A 16,352-nucleotide genomic window follows, 5' to 3' on the forward strand; every position below is an offset into this window, starting at 1 on the left:
TTCTCTCTTTCCGTCTCCCTCTCTCTCTGCATGACTGGACAAATGTTGCACGGGGCAGAAACACTATATGCTAGACCCTGTGAACCCTCAGACAGAAGAAATGTATTTCTTTCTCTCTACTCAGACCCACCCTTAAATTTTACCGTGGAGATTACTGTTAGGCCCCGAAAGGTGAGTGGCAGGGAGGGGGCTGTTTCAGAAAACTGTTTGCCCAGCGGCAGGGACAGGCTCAATTTCCAGAAAGAACTCCATCTGGCTGGACGCAGGGAAAAGAAGGTTGGTTAAAGCTGGAGAAGCAAGGACGGATCAGGGAGCAGCACAAACGCCAGGCCGGGGGAGAAGTCACCATGAGGCAGAGAAGAGGGAGCATCAGCGGGACACAGAAATGGCGAGTAGAAATCATTGCTCTTTACTGATTACAAAATAATACATTTCTACAAAGTTGTCCTCACCCTGCCGTGCCCCTTCTCTCCAGCGGACCTTGTACATTGGAAGTGCTCCATGTTTACACGGTTAATAAATGGAAGGACAGAGGAGTTTATAAAGTCAATCCTTTCTTACCCTATCTAAGGAAAACCCCTAGGTCCCATGCACCCCGAGGCCCTTCCGCCCTAACAACTTCACTTCCCTGAAAAGTACGTCTGGAAGCCTTTCTATGACAAAGTTATATAAATCGTGATATTCCTCTTCAGTTTTCGTAATGTGAACTCTCACGATGAGCCCTAGCTTAGTTCATCTGTCTCCCATCGCCCGACACTGAGAGGTCATTTCCAGGGGTTTGCTGTGCAGCCCCGAGAGGTGCAGACCCCACAGCCGCCGCTGGGGCGGGGATGCTGGGGCCTCCCGTGCGGGTTGGATTCTGGAGGAAGAGAATGAACCCGCTCCTAGCGCTCAGCGGGACCCTGCGAAGGCTGTGGCTGTGGCTGCCTCCAGGAAAGAGCCCGGTACGCGGGGTGGGGCCAGAGCTGCTGGGGCGGGGACGGAAAGGGTTCGTCCCAGGTCCCCGAGCACCCAGGCGCCTCCCCTGGCTCCCAGCCCCACCTCGGCTGCTGCTCTGCGGCGGGAAGGCGCGGCCCTGGCTCCGGCAGGACGCAGGCCCCGTGCACGGAGAGCAAGCCGGGTGCCCCGGGACGAACTTGCCCAGCACTGTCAGCTTCCAGGTGCGGGAAGGGCTGGTGGCAAGTGGGACCTGGAAGCAGTGCTGAGCCCGAGGGCAGAGAGCAAGGGACGTCTGCGTAAGGCTGGCCCGGCGCGCTGATTGCCATCTCCAGGTCAGCGGGGGCCACATTTGCGCCCGGGACACCAGCGTGCACCCAGAGGAGAGTTTGGCCCGAAGCGACCTCCGATTCCCAAGAGAAGCTGCCCACGTTGCTCGGGACCCCTGGGAAGCCCTGCTGGCAGGAGTAGTCAGGGGCCAGCACACCGCACTGACCGGGGCCTAGGATCGGCGCCTGCGCCCAGGCTGCCTCCACGCCGGGCCGCCTCTGGCTTCTCTTCGGTATACGAGCTCTCCGGTTCTGAAACCAAACCTGGGAGGGCACGAAGGAGAGACGGAGATGGGGAGGGAAGGAGAGAGAGGGAAAAAAGGCATTTTCTAATCAAGCCCATTCCCATAATTATCACCAAGTAGCATGTGACTGGGGTTAAACACCTACCAAATAAAACAACCCCTGGAGCCCAGAGCAGGAGCAAACTCCTTGGCCAGGCTGATTCAAACCTCTCCGTGTGGCCCACCTTCCTTCCAGCCAACTCTCCCCAAAGCCCCACCTTGCGGCCGCACGGCTGTCCTGCGCCCCAGCCCTTCTGAGTGTCCTGTGTGCTGACACCTTCCTGGGACCGCTTCTCTACCTGCCAAATGCAGTTTATCCTTTGCTATCCCTGTCCTCTCTCAAAAACACCTCTTCTGTTCTATCAGACAGATTTTGTTTTTGTTTTTAAAGCCGTGAGGATCTTTGCCTTCTTAAAACATTGTTATTCATCGTGTAACTGCCCCCCTTTTAAACACACATTCAGTATTATCAAAGACGTTATTAAAAACGTACCGTGTCCTGCCCAGCCCCGGGAAGAAGGCGAGGGCCTGACTATACAAACTGACCACGTGGGCCAGGCCACCTGCAACACCAGGACCTGGACCCATGCCTCTGCAGCCTCTGCGCGGAACTGCTCTCCCCTGCTTTTCACTTACACACCCTCTTCGCTTCCTTCCAACCCAGAACCAACCAAGGAAAGCCAGATGTGCTGCCCTACCAATCCCATAGAATGACCCGGACTAGTCGGCCACCCCAGCTCCCCCAGGCCCACAGCCTCCCTCAGAGCCTTCCTGGGACTTCCCTTGTCCCACGATGAAGCTTCCCACTCCTAGACCTGCTGGGAATCTCTGCAAACGCCAGCAGTGATTGACTCCCTTGCAGTAGCAAGATCTGAATAAACAGCTTTTGCAGCCCTGCAGGGTGGCTCATGCCTGTAATCCCAGCACTTTGGGAGGCCAAAATGGGTGGGTCGTTTGAGATCAGGAGTTCAAGACCAGCCCCGTCAACACGGGGATAAACTTATGTCTACTGAAAATACAAAAATGAGCTGGGCATGGTGGTGGGTGCCTGTAATCTCAGCTACTCGGGAGACTAAGGCAGGAGAATCAGTTGAGCCTGGGAGGCTGAGGTTGCAGTGAGCCAAGATTGCTCCACTGCACTCCAGCCTGGGCCACAGAGCAAGACACTGTCTCAAAAAACAAAACAAAAACAGCTTTTGCCTGTTCTCATGGGGGCGGTCTCATGTCCACAACAGCAATGCATAAAATAGACACCCCTCTGAGTAAATGCCTCTTGCCACCACAAATATCTTAGTTCAGTTTCTTTTCTTTCTTTCCTTTTTTTTTTTTTCCTGAGACATTGGTTGTCTTACTCTATTGCCCTGGAGTGCAGTGGCACCATCTCAGCTCACTGCTACCTCGACCTCCGGGATTCAAGAGATTCTCCTGTCTCAGCCTTCCAAGTAGCTGGGATTACAGGTATGTACTACCACGTCTGGCTAATTTTTGTATTTTTAGTAGACATAAGGTTTCACCATGTTGGCCATGCTGATCTTGAACTCCTGACCTCAGGTGATCTGCCTGCCTGGGCCTCCCAAAGTGCTGGGATTACAGGCGTGAACCACTGCACCCAGCTTTAGTTCAGTTTCAATCCCTGTGGGTTCCTTCTTTGATTCCATCTCAGGCAAATATATCCTGTGTGCAAAACACATCTCCTTTTCCCAAACAAAATATCCTGTGTGCAAAACACACGTCTCCTTTCACAAAACAGTCAGCTCCTTCTCCTCCTGAATTTTGGGGCAGGGCATCAAAATCACTCAAAAAGCTGAGTCATGAGTCCTGGGAGGGCTCAGCCAGGCCCCCAGGAGCACAAGGGCAGCCTCTTCCCTGTCCCAGCCTCCAGGCAGCTCCGAAGGCCTCAGACTGAGCAGTGCAGTGACAACACAAACAACTCACCTGCTGATTACAAGACAAAGACCCAATTCTCAGCCTGGCATTCCGGTAACCTCTGGACACACCCAGCCCCAGCCAGCCCAGCTGCTGGCTGCTCACCAAACCCAGCCTGCCTTCCTCCCTCAGAGCCTTTGCTTTAGGAACTTTTAAGGATTTGAAAAGAAAGAAAATTTTTTATTTAATTTTTTTCTTTCTTTTTTTTTTTTTTTTTGAGACGGAGTCTTGCTCTTGTTGCCCAGGCTGAAGTGCAGTGGTGTGATCTCCGCTCACCGCAACCTCTGCCTCTGGATTCAAGGGATTCTCCTGCCATAGCCTTCCGAGTAGCTGGGATTACAGGCGCCTGCCACCACGCTCAGCTAATTTTTTTTTATATTTTAGTAAAGATGGGGTTTCACCATTTTGGCAGGCTGGTATCAAACTCCTGACCTCAGGTGATCCACCCACTCCCAAAGTGCTGGGATTACAGGCATGAGCCACCATGTCTGGCTATTTAAATTTTTTAAAAGGGCCTCTGCAGGCACAGAGCTGCCTTCCTATGCAGCAAACTCTGCCAGACCCTCGGGGTCAAATTACCTGTGTCTCCCAAGTGCCCCCTGAAGGGACATGCAGTGTCACATCTAAGCTGCAGAATTTTGGGGTTTCCCATTTCAGTTCCAGGAAATACGAGCAAGAGCCAGCCATAACCCCAAACCATTTACTGAACTTTTGAGGCCAGTTCTTTTGTCTGTAAAGTGGTCATGAAATTGCACCTACCTAGTAGGGGTGTTTGAGCTTCCAGGACACAAGGAGTGGAAAGTCTGTGGGTGCTGTGATAAAGATCTAGCGGGCTGCGGACTCCCTCCCACACAGTTGCATTTTCCTACGGCCAGCAGATAAGGCTGTCATCCTCTTTGCTTCCAACCCTTAGGGCTAGCTCAACTTTTCTGTCTCCTAGCAAACACTTTGTAAAGTTGGAACAGGAGAGATCCACAGGAAAGAAGCTATGGAAATTACTCTAGCTACTAATTCCAAAATTTAAAAACCCTACCCCGTCCCCACCCTCACCCTGCTCTACCATGTTCTTGATTCTCTGGTCAAACCTTTCCCCTCTAGGTTGTGTTGGTTTAAATATCTCTGGGGTTACATAGATTTTTAAAATAAAATTCTTCACAGAGCACCTTGCACATAGCAAATCCTCAGTGGATATTCATTCTTACTTGGTTAGGTCCTGACTTATTGCACCATCTTTATCAAGCACCTCTCAAAGGCAAGAAGGAAGAAAAAAGGGAATAGAAACAATAGCTGCCTGGGAGAAGCTCTCAGATGACGAGGGAGATGGGGGCTGATGGCTGGAGGAGGGGGTGTCACAATAGCAGACAGAGAAGATGGGGTGAGATAGGTCACCCCCTGCCCCTGTGAGGCAGGTGTGGATGATTTAACTCTGCTGCACCTGAGAACCGCCTGGGGGAATCTCAGAACTCCCTGGGCCCAGGGGTTGAGGCCTAGACTAGTAAATTGGACACGCATTGTACAGCTTAGTCCACAGTAAGGCTTTCCAGTTGATGACAACAAGCAGTCACAGCCAAGAGCCCCATGTGTAGGGCCTGAGGTCTGCGTGCTGGAGTCACATGGAGCTGAAACGCTTAGACATGCCTGGGCCAGGCTCCCAAAGATTCTGATTCCAGTGCTTTGGGGCGGGGCACTGATGGAGTCTAGAGTTGAAAAGCTTTGGTCCAGTCCTAGCTACACAGCAGAATCACCTGGTGAGCTTCTCAAGTAACCTGTGCGTTCTCAGCCTCCACTCTCAGGGACTCAGAGAGTTCATTTTGGGCAGCCACTGTCAAACTTGGCTGCACGCGTCAATCACCTGGGGGCAGGGAGATGAAAATTCCCAGGCTGCACCAGACTCATCACCTCAGACCTCCTGGGATACAGACTCGGTGCCCTGAATGACTACAATGTGCCTCGAGGCTGAGACCCAGAGGACCAAATCCCATGCGAGCCCTGGGAGCATCAGGGATCCCCCCACTTCCAGGGGTTCCTGTGAGGCTACAACTGTGTCTGTATCACACTCAGTGATTTGCCTCTGCCTTTTCACTCCCTATTCTCTGAGTGGATTTTTCCAGAGGCTGCATGAGGTAGGACAAGGATGAAATTTGCAACATCTGAGAATTTTCTATTCCCTAGTCTTCTGATGCCACATGTTCTGGCTTTGACGATACAGTTGATTTTCTTGAAAAAAATGTTACTTAGGTTATGATGTAATAGGTTTTTTTTTTTTTTAGTGTATTAGTGAAAACTTTCCAGTTTTACATTATTTTTGTTTGTTCGCTATTTGCTTTCTTTTCTTTCTTTCTTTCTTTCTTTCTTTTTTTTTTTTTTTTTTTGAGACAGGATCTCCCCGTGTCACCTAGGCTGGAGTATAGTACCAAAATCACAGCTCGCTGCAGCCTCAACCTCTTGGGCTCAGGTGATCCTCCCACTTCAGCCTCCTGAGTAGCTGGGACCACAGGTGCATGCCACCACACTCAGCTAACTTTTGGTGTTTTCTTTTTTTTGTAAAGATAAGGTTTCACCATGTGGCCCAAGCTGGTCTCAAACTTTTGGACTCAAGTGATCCATTCACCTTCACCTCCCAAACTGCTGGGATTGCATGCATAAGCCACTGCACCCAGCCCAGTTTGGCAACTTTAATTTGTAATATGGTAACTATTTGACAGCTATAACCCACATAAACCAATTTAGACACCACCCTTTCCAGAGCTGTAACCTAAATTACTAAACCTTGCTTATCTTTATTTTCCTAATCCAGTGAATGAGGATAATACTGACCTCACAGGGATATTGAGAAAATTAACTCAAAAATGGTTTTTAAGCCTGTGGAAAAACAGACGTACAATATATGCTCCCCCTTCCCAGTTAGAGAGACAGAAATGGCTACATTTATACTTTACCTGGATTTGTGGCTCGGGAATCTGTGTTTTTCTGGCCAGTTCTTCTCTGACAGTAATTCCAGGATAGGGGTCTGTTTGGAAGGCCTCTATAAGAATCATGTATTGATATTTGTCAAACTTGGTCCTCCTGCGCCTCCGGCCTCGCTCAGGTTCTGCGACAGCTACACAGCATGAGGCAAGAGAAGGAACACTCAGAGGACCGCTGGCTGAGCTGTGAGATCCAAGACTTTACCTCCCATCCCAGCTCAGCAGAGGGCCCGCAGCCTCCCCAAAGGAAGGGGTCTGCTGCCCTGCACGAAGCTTAGGCCACTTGGTAGGGGCCTCCCCACTCTCGCCTGCCATGTGGGTTGTGTTGTATTCCTCTGAGTGAATTCTATTTTGAGCTGAGTCACAAGTCAATAGTGAGTCCAAATATGATGGACTCGGCATCCACCCCAAAATGCTGACACTGGGCCCCTCTGCAGAATCCCGTGAAATGGACTCAGGCTGTGCCCAGACTCCCTTCAGCTCCAACTTGGGGGTTCCACCTGCATGTCTTATGGATACCAGAAAAGTCAGAGCACCCCAAACAGTTTGGGAGCATCTGAAACGTAAAATATAGCTACAATGTTTAGACACATGTCCAGACACTGATGTGAGTGAGATGGACTCTTACAGGGCTCCTCCTAACAAGCACTGTTTGCCCATAAGTTACTTTTGTCCTTTGCTAAGACCCAAAATATACAAATATTAAGAGATGCCAGAAAACAAAACGTAAGTAAATTTTTGTGTTTAATGGGAGAAAAACCTAAAATCGAGATGTTGTTATGCATTACTTTGTATTTTCCCTTACGACCCGGGAAAGCCCCAGCCCTCAATTTGAGCCTTGGGCCCCCTGAGTCCATCAGACTTGAACTCAGTATTAACTGGTGACTCAGCTCAAAATAGAATTCACTCAGAGGAATGAAACACAACCCAAGCAAAGAAGCTAAGGCTGCCTTCCCCTGAAAGACCTCCCTTTCGTAGCAGAGGAGAAAGCGCCTCTGCCCAAATCCAGAGCTCCCAGGAGTGCCGCCCCGCCCTGCAAAAGGGAAATTTTCCGCTTCTCTACACTTTCTATTTTGAAAAAGAACTGCACCACGCATGGATGTCTTCCACTTTTTGAACTCATCGAAGGTGGCTTTAAGGGTTTGGCTTGATTTCTCAGCCTTTATTTTTTAAGCCTTCTTTTTTCATTGTTTTTTGTTTGTTTGTTTTTAATCAAGACAGGGTCCCACTCTATCGCCCAGGCTAGAGTGCAGTGGCATGATCACAGGTAATTGCAGCCTTGACCTTCTGGGCTCAAGCGATCCTCCCACCTCAGCCTCCCGAGTAGCTGGGATTAGGTAGATGCACACCACACCTGGCTAATTAAAAAAAAAAAAAAAAAAAAACTTTTGTAGAGGCTGGGCTCGGTGGCTCATGCCTGTAATCCCAGCACTTTGGGAGGCCGAAGTGGGTGGATCACGAGGTCAGGAGATTGAGACCATCCTGGCTAACACGGGTGAAACCCCTCGCCTCAACCAGCACAAAAATTAGCTACGGGTGGCGGGCACCTGTAGTCCCAGCTACTAGGGAGGCTGAGGCAGGAGAATGGCGTGAACCCAGGAGGCGGAGCTTGCAGTGAGCCGAGATTGTGCCACTGCACTCCAGCCTGGGCAACAGTGCAAGACTCCGTCTCAAACAAAAAAAAAAAAAAAAAAAGCTTTTGTAGAGACATCTTACTATTTGCCTAGGCTGGTCTTGAACTCCTGAGCCTTCCCCTTTTTAAGCCTCAGCACTGAATGTCATGTTAGACAGTAAACTTTAAGCTAGCCACATCAGGCAGGACCTGCCACTGACAGTCCACGATACGTCACCAAAAGAGAGGCTTCGAGCCAGTTCCCCAGCTTCTCCCACTTCCAGAAAGGAAGCCCTCCTGACCCTCAGAAAGAACTCACTGTCTGAAGCCATGAGCCGAGCTCGCTGTCCACTGGGAGCGTCAGTGGAAACAGATTACCTCCTGGGAGGCTTGTTAAAATGCTCCAAGGGACCCACCCAGGTAAGCCCCTTGTTATCACATTGCAAGGTCCGCCTCCCTTAATACTGTCGTTCTCTGGGAAGGGATGTTCCCAAGAGCGGTCAACGAACACTTTTCTAGCTTCCCTTGAGAGCACAGAGATTTTTCTTCATCTGCTCCCCTGGCCTTGAAGAATTGTTGAGATGAGCGTGCCTAAATCAGGGCTTCGAGAAATATTACGCAAGATTACCAAGGATGGCCTCAGAGTAGTGTAGAACCAATCTGAACATCATTAGTCATCAGGGAGTGTTGTTTTGAAGGGCATGTCCATACATGAATTAGTTACAGATGGAAAAGGAAACATCTTCGCATCCCAAATGTGTCCCTCCTGTCCTCATTGGGTGCTGCAGACTCCAAGAGGAACATGCCCTGGAGGAGAGTTGAGCTTCAGCGTCACTCGGTTACATGGAACTCTCCACTGCTCCGCTTCCTCATCCCAGTCCTCATTATTACCATGTACCCCACGTGATGTTTTCATCATGAAATGAGCTCTTACAAAGCAGCGACCGTTGTGCCCACCGTTGTGCCTACCTAGCACACAGATGGTGGTGAGTCAAGAATCAGATTCGTGCCATATCAGAGCCTGTTTCTCTTGAATTTGGATGGACTGATCAAGTTCCAGGGTTTCCTAGTAGCATGTAAACCGAAGTAAATAGGACAATGCTGGCCGGGCATGGTGGCTCACACCTCTAATCCCAGCACTTTGGGAGGCCGAGGCAGGCAGATCACTTTAGGTCAGGAGTTTGAGACTAGCCTAGCCAACATGGTAAAACCCCCATCTCTACTAAAAATACAGTAATTGGCCTGGCACCACGGCTCACGCCTGTAATCCCAGCACTTTGGGAGGCCAAAGAGGGTGGATCACCTGAGGTCAGGAGTTCAAGACCAGCCTGGCTGACATGGTGAAACCCCATCTCTACTAAAAATACAAAAATTAGCCAGGTGTAGTGGTGAGCGCCTGTAGTCCCAGCTACTCGGGAGGCTGAGGCAGGAGAATGGTGTGAACCCTGGAGGCAGAGCTTGCAGTGAGCCGAGACTGCACCACTGCACTCCAACCTGGGCAAAAGTGCGAGACTTCGTCTCAAAAAAAAAAAAAAAAAATAAATAAATAAATAAATAAATACCAAAAGGAAATCATGTTCTTTGCAGTAACACGGATACAGCTGGACACCATTATCTTAAGCAAATTAATGCGGAAACAGAAAACCAAATACCTTGTGTTCTCTCTGTTAAGTGGGAGCTAAATATTGGGTTCACACGGACACAAAGATGGGAACAATAAACACTGGGGACTCCAAAAGGTGGGAGGAAAGGGGGCAAAAAATTATCCATCAGGGACTGTTCACACTTGGCTGATGGGATCATTAGAAGCCCAAACCTCGGCTGGGCATGGTTGCTCACACCTGTAATCCCCAGCATGTTCGGAGGCAGAGGCGGGAGGATCACCTGAGGTCAGGAGTTCAAGACCAGCCTGACCAACATGGTGAAACTCTGTCTACTAAAAATGCAAAAATTAGCCGGGTGTGCTGGCAGGTGCCTGTAGTCCCAGCTACTTGGGAGGCTAAGGCAGGAGAATCACTTGAACCCGGGAGGCGGAGGTTGCTGAGATGGTGCCACTGCACTCTAGCCTGGGAAACAGAGCAAGGCTCCATCTAAAAATAAAAATAAAAATAAATCACCAATAGGCCAAGCATGGTGGCTTGTGCCTGTAATCCCAGCACTTGGGAGGCCAAGGTGGGTGAATCACTTGAGGCCAGGAGTTTGAGACCAGCCTAACCAACATGGTGAAACCACCATCTCTACTAAAAATATAAAAATTAGCTAGGTGTGGTGGCGCGTGCCTGTAATCCCAGCTACTTGGAGGCTGAGGCACAAGAAATGCTTGAACCTGGGAGGCAGAGGTTGCAGTGAGCTGAGATTGTGCCACTGCACTGCAGCCTGGGTGACAGAGCAAGACTCTGTCTCAAAAACAAGAAAGGAGAGAGAGAGAAACAGAGAGAGAGAGAGAGAGAGAGAGAGAGAGAGAGAGAAAGGACGTTTTTCACAAAATAAATGAGGGTAAAACATTTTCTTTTCTTTTCTTTTTTTTTTTTTTTTTTTGAGACAGGGTCTCCTCTGTCACCCAGGCTGGAGTACAGTGGTGCGATCACAGCTTACTGTAGTCTCGACCTCTGAGGCTCAAGCAATCCTTTCACCTCAGCCTTCTGAGCAGCTGGGACTACAGGCATGTGCCACCATACTTGGATAATTTTTGTTGTTGTTGTTTTGTAGAGACAAAGTCTCATTATGTTACCCAGGCTGGTTTTGAACTCCTGGGCTCAAGCAACCCTCCTGCCTCAGCCTCTCAAAGTGCTGGGCCTATCTCCATTTCTTTGAGAGAGGAGGCCAGAGCCCAGACTAAGCTCCTTCCCTCGGAGCAGCCCTGGGATTCTGGCCTGTCTCAGGCACCATGAACTACCACAGTGAACCCGGGAAGGGCTGCTTCTTCCTCTTACAGGCTAGCAGGTGTGGGAGGAGAAGGGCAGGGAGGGAGTTTGTGTTCACTTGTCCTGTGCTGTCCAGGACAGCAGCCCTGGGCCACACACGATGATTGTGCACCTGAACGTGGCGAGGCTGAATTGAATTGTGCTGTGAGTAGACAACACGACACACAACAGATTTTGGAGATTTACCATGGAAAACAGAATGTGACCTATCTCAATGATTTTTATATGCATTACATGTCAAAATAACCTTTTTTCTTTTTTTTTTTTTTTTTGAGACGGAGTCTCGCTCTGTCGCCCAGGCTGGAGTGCAGTGGCACGATCTCTGCTCACTACAAGCTCCGCCTACCAGGTTCATGCCATTCTCCTGCCTCAGCCTCCCAAGTAGCTGGGACTACAGCCGTCCGCCACCATGCCTGGCTAATTTTTTGTATTTTCAGTAGAGACGGGGTTTCACTGTGTTAGCCAGGATGGTCTGGATCTCCTGACCTCGTGATCTGCCCGCCTTGGCCTCCCAAAGTGCTGGGATTACAGGCGTGAGCCACCGCACCTGGCCAGCATTTTTGACATACTGGGTAAAATGAAATGTACTATTAAAATCAATTTCACCTGGTTCTTTTTAGTTGAATGTTATTACTGTAAATGTAACATTACATATGTGGCTCACATTATATTTCTCCTGAGCAGCACGGCTCCAGGAGGGTGGATGCTGAAACTGCTCTCAGCCCGCACGGTTGTGCAGTGGAACTGTGCTGCCAACTCAGGCCTGGGGACTGGTGTCGTCCCTATGTTTCCATGGAAACAGGTATTCCTAAGAGAAACACCAAGCCTCCTCCACCTAGGGACAGATGCTTATTTTCTTTTTTCTTTTTTAGTAGACATGGTGGCGGGGGTATGAGGGTCTCGCTATGTTGCCCAGGCTGGTCTCAAACTCCTGGCTGCAAGGCAAACCTCCTGCCTTGTCTTCCCAAAGTGGTAAGATTACAGGGGTGAGTCAGTGAGCCCGGCTGGGAACAGATGTTCATGTACTCCTCTCATCTTTTTCCCAAATTGCCCTTGGAAATTCTTGACAAGTCTTGGCCTAAGTTCTCTACCTCTTCTCCACCTATCTAGAAAAGGCTACCGGAGCCCAGAACACCTGGAGAGATAATAGCTTTCAAGGTGCAGAGATAAAGAGTTCCCAGAAAGGAGATGCATTTTGGAGATTGCGAATTGTCTCCTTAGTGGAGAGAAGGACAAGCTTCCTGCAGCTTTCACCCTCTCCTTTGTCCTGGAAACTGCCCCTGCCTAAGGAACTCTTTGGCAAAAGACTTTGCTTTCTGGGTCTCACTTCCTACTTGGTAAAATAAGCTGCTCAGCATAGATTATCCTTAAATGCCATTGAGATGCAAACAAATGTCACTGGTGCCCTTTGAGCACCACCCAAGTATTTTAACGCCTCCAGATAGGAGGACTGCGCTTGTCTCCTGTTTGTTGTGACTTTTCTCTAGCTTCTTTTCTGTAGGTTGTAACAGTCAGGAAACTGACAATTACTACGGAGCTGGGTTTGCAGAGGTGAAGGCTCAGAGATGGAAAATCACTTCCCTAAAGGGGACCTTACCCACAAATGGCAAAGCCAACATTTTAACCTGAACTTCAGGTTCCAGGTGAGGGCCTGCACCCCTGCATCACCTGAGAAAGGAGATCACCGGGTCACGATTTCTAAGAAATCATCCATCTCTGATATGTGGGGGCCATTCCTTTTTATCTCACTAGAAAACAAAGTCAGAGACTGGGCCTGAAGGTAAGGACGCAGACATCTGAGACAAAATCTCTCTCCTTCCTGTCTTAATTTTGTTTTAAGTGTGTGAGGTTTTTTGTTGTTGTTGTTGTTGTTGTTTGTTTGTGTGTGTGTGTGGTTTTTTTTTTTTTTTTTTTGAGATGGGGTCTCACTCTGTGGCCCAGGCTGGAGTGCAGTGGCATGATCTCAGCTCACTGCAACCTCCGCTTCCCAAGCTCAAGCAATCTTCCCACCTCAGCCGCCCAAGTAGCTGGCACTACAGGCATGCACCACCACACCCAGCTAATTTTTGTATTTTTAGTATAGACAGGGTTTCACCATGTTGCCCAGGCTGGTCTCGAACTCCTAGACTTAAGAGATCCACTCACCTCAGCCTCCCAAAGTGCTGGGATTACAGGCATGAGCCACCACGCCCTGCCCTGTTTTATTATTTATTATTGTTTATTTTTATTTATTTATTTATTTATTTATTGAGATGGAGTCTCTCTCTGTTGCCAGGCTGGAGTGCAGTGGTGCGATCCTGGCTCACTGCAACCTCTGACTCGCTGGTTCAAGTGATTCTCCTGCCTCAGCCTCCCAAGTAGCTAGGATTACAGGCATACGCCACCACGTCCAGCTAATTTTTGTATTTTTAGTGGATCCGGGGGTTTCACCATGTTGGCTAGATGGTCTCAATCTCCTGACTTCGTGATCCGCCCACCTCGGCCTCCCAAAGTGCTGGGGTTACAGGCGTGAGCCACAGCGCCCGGCCCTATTATTGTTTATTTTTTTGTAGAGAAGGCGGGTTGCACTATGTTGCCTAGGCTCCTCTCGAGCTCCTGGCCTCAAGAGATCCTCCTGCCTTGGCGTTGTTTTATTTTATTAGTTTCACTAGGAAAATTACAGAGGAAGATAAACCACACAAACAAGGTTAAAACCAAAAATAATCCCACAATTTTTTTTAAAGATATAAAATTAAGGTGAAGCATCTCCCCTCGACTCACCACAGCCCTCAGTACCTGCCCTTCCAAGAGCAAACCCCTCCCCTCCAACTAGGTAACTGTTCATATTGTCCTTCCAGAATTTTATTTTTTTTCTTTTTTCTTTTCTTTTCTTTTTTCTTTCTGTCCTTTCTTTTCTTTTCTTTCCTTTTTCTTTCTTTTTTTTTTTTTTTGAGACAGAGTTTCGCTCTTGTTGCCCAGGCTGGAGTGCAGTGGTGCAGTCTCGGCTCCCTGCAACCTCTGCCTCCCAGGTTCAAGAAATTCTCTTGCCTCAGCCTCCCAAGTAGCTGGGATTACAGGTGCCCACCACCATGCCCCTCTAATTTTTGTATTTTTAGTAGAGACATGTTGGCCAGGCTGGTCTCAAACTCCTGACCTCAGATGATCCACCTGCCTCGACCTCCCAAAGTGCTAGGATTGCAGATGTGAGCCACCGCACCTGGCCAAGAATTTTCTTACACTAATACACACGGTATGTTATTTATTTTACAAAAAGGTAACCATGCTAAATCTATTAGACTGCAAAATACTTTTTCTTATCTCTTGGACATCCTTTCCTGCCAGCACATTGGTAGTGGGTGCACAGAATTCAGTTTCCTGGATTCTCTCTGTTTTAACTCTTCCTTCCTCTGCTGGTAGACATTTAAGTTTTTTCCCACATTTTGGAGCTTCAGTGAACAGGGTAGCTCCCTATTGGGGAAGATTCCCAAAGACAGACCTAGTGCCCCAGGAAGAAAAGGGGGTTTTATCTACCAAGAAGCCAGGCAATTAGGAACGGGTTTGCCACCAAACCTGTCAGAGAGAAAGGGCAATTAGAGCAAAACTCTGTCTCAAACAAAAAAAAAAAAAGAAAAGAAAAAGAACTTAAGTTGCTAGAGAATGTGGAAAGTTCCGAAGGCAGAACTTGTAGCCCTGACATAGCAAAACCTTAAAGCATCTTTTAGAAAGTCTTGGGCAAAGGCCTTGAAGCCCAACTGGCTCTACACTGACTCTCGCTCCCAGCCTCAGGCAAGCAGATCCACCTGCCAACTCTCAACACTTCCTTTTCATAAAACCTCAGATAAGCACAGCATTCTCAAACAGCATAGAAAGCACTAGCCACACAGGGAAACAATGATTCCATTAAAAATACTTGACTCCATTAAGACCAAGAATTGTTCATTAAAAATCTGGATTTAAGAGTGAAAAGGTCAGCTGGGCACAGTGGCTCATGCCTATAATCCCAGCACTTTGGGAGGCCGAGGCGGGTAGATCATGAGGTCCAGAGATCGAGACCATCCTGGCTAACATGGTGAAACCCCATCTCTACTAAAAATACAAAAATATTAGCCGAGTGTGGTGGTGGGTACCTGTAGTCCTGGCTACTCGGGAGGCTGAGGCAGGAGAATGGCGTGAACCTGGGAGGTGGAGCTTGCAGTGAGCCAAGATCGCACCACTGCACTCCAGCTTGCGCGATAGAGCGAGACTCTATCTCAAAAAAAAAAAAGAAAGAAAAAGAAAGAATCCAGCGATATTTCTCCTATTTGCTTTTGAAAGAAGAGAAATATGGCTCTGTTCCGCCTGGCTCACCAACAGTCAGAGTCTAAGGTCACCTCCCTTGTTCCCTGAACATTGCTGTTGTCCTGTTCCTTTTTTCAAGTTGACCAGATTTCATATTGTTCAAGCACACATGCTCTACAAACAATTTGTGCAGTTAACACAATCATCACAGGGTCCTGAGGCGACATTCATCCTCCTCAGCTTACGAAGATGATGGGATTAAGAGATTAAAGTAAAGACAGGTATAGGAAATCACAAGGGTATTGACTGGGGAAGTGATAAGTGTCCATGAAATCTTCACAATTTATGTTCAGAGATTGCAGTAAAGACAGGTGGAAGAAATTATAAAAGTATTAATTTGGGGAACTAATACATGTCCATGAAATCTTCACAATTTATGTTCTTCTGCCGCAGCTTCAGCCGGTCCCTCCGTTCGGGGTCCCTGACTTCCCACAACAACAATTGGCAGATTAATAGGAGAAAGGTATATGATTTGTACATGGGAGCCTTTAAGACTTAAAGATACAGGGGAAATTATCTTTTTTTTCTGCCTCCTGGGTTCAAGCAATTCTCCTGCCTCAGCCTCCTGGGCAGCTGGGACTACAGACACCCACCACCACAGCCGGCTAGTTTTTGTATTTTAGTAGAGACGGGTGTTGTATTTCACTATGTTGGCCAGACTGGTCTCAAACTCCTGACCTCAGGGGATTCAACTACCTCAGCCTTCCAAAGTGCAGGGATTACAGGCGTGAGCCAACAGGCCCGGCAAAATTGTCTATTTTTATGCTTAGGTTCAAGTATGAATAGCCATGTGGAAATATGGTCCGACAAAAAGGGTATAACCTAATGCTAAGAGTGGGGAGACGGGCTGGGTGCGATGGCTCATGCCTATAATCCCAGCACCAGCAGAAGTAGGTGGATCACCTGAGGTCAGCAGTTCAGGACCAGCCTGGTCAACATGGTGAAACTCTGTCTTTACTAAAAATACAAAAATTAGCCAGGCGTGATGGTGGGTGCCTGTAATCCCAGCTACTCTGGAGGCTGAGGCAGGAGAATCACTTGAACCTGGGAGGCAGAGG

General features: G+C 48.6%; 1 protein-coding gene across 4 annotated transcripts in view; it reads right to left on the reverse strand.

Moving 5' to 3' along the window:
* Positions 1-386: 386 nt before the first annotated feature.
* The window catches only part of LOC103878482 (double homeobox protein 4-like protein 4), an 89,205-nt gene continuing 73,239 nt past the window's right edge, over positions 387-16,352 (reverse strand). For 3 of the 4 annotated variants that reach the window (XM_021927608.2, XM_017949957.3, XM_017949956.3), the window contains 2 exons: positions 6,415-6,575; positions 387-1,529 (listed from right to left, as the gene is read on the reverse strand). In XM_021927608.2, the coding sequence (XP_021783300.2) occupies positions 885-1,529; positions 6,415-6,513 (744 nt within the window). In that variant the 5' untranslated portion in view covers positions 6,514-6,575 and the 3' untranslated portion in view covers positions 387-884. Of the gene's footprint in view, positions 1,530-6,414; positions 6,576-8,681; positions 8,861-16,352 lie in introns of all 4 variants that reach the window. The other variant, XM_031654065.1, reaches the window with a different exon arrangement.

This window comes from Papio anubis, chromosome 13 (genome assembly GCF_008728515.1).
Source record: "Papio anubis isolate 15944 chromosome 13, Panubis1.0, whole genome shotgun sequence".
Taxonomy (NCBI): domain Eukaryota; kingdom Metazoa; phylum Chordata; class Mammalia; order Primates; family Cercopithecidae; genus Papio; species Papio anubis.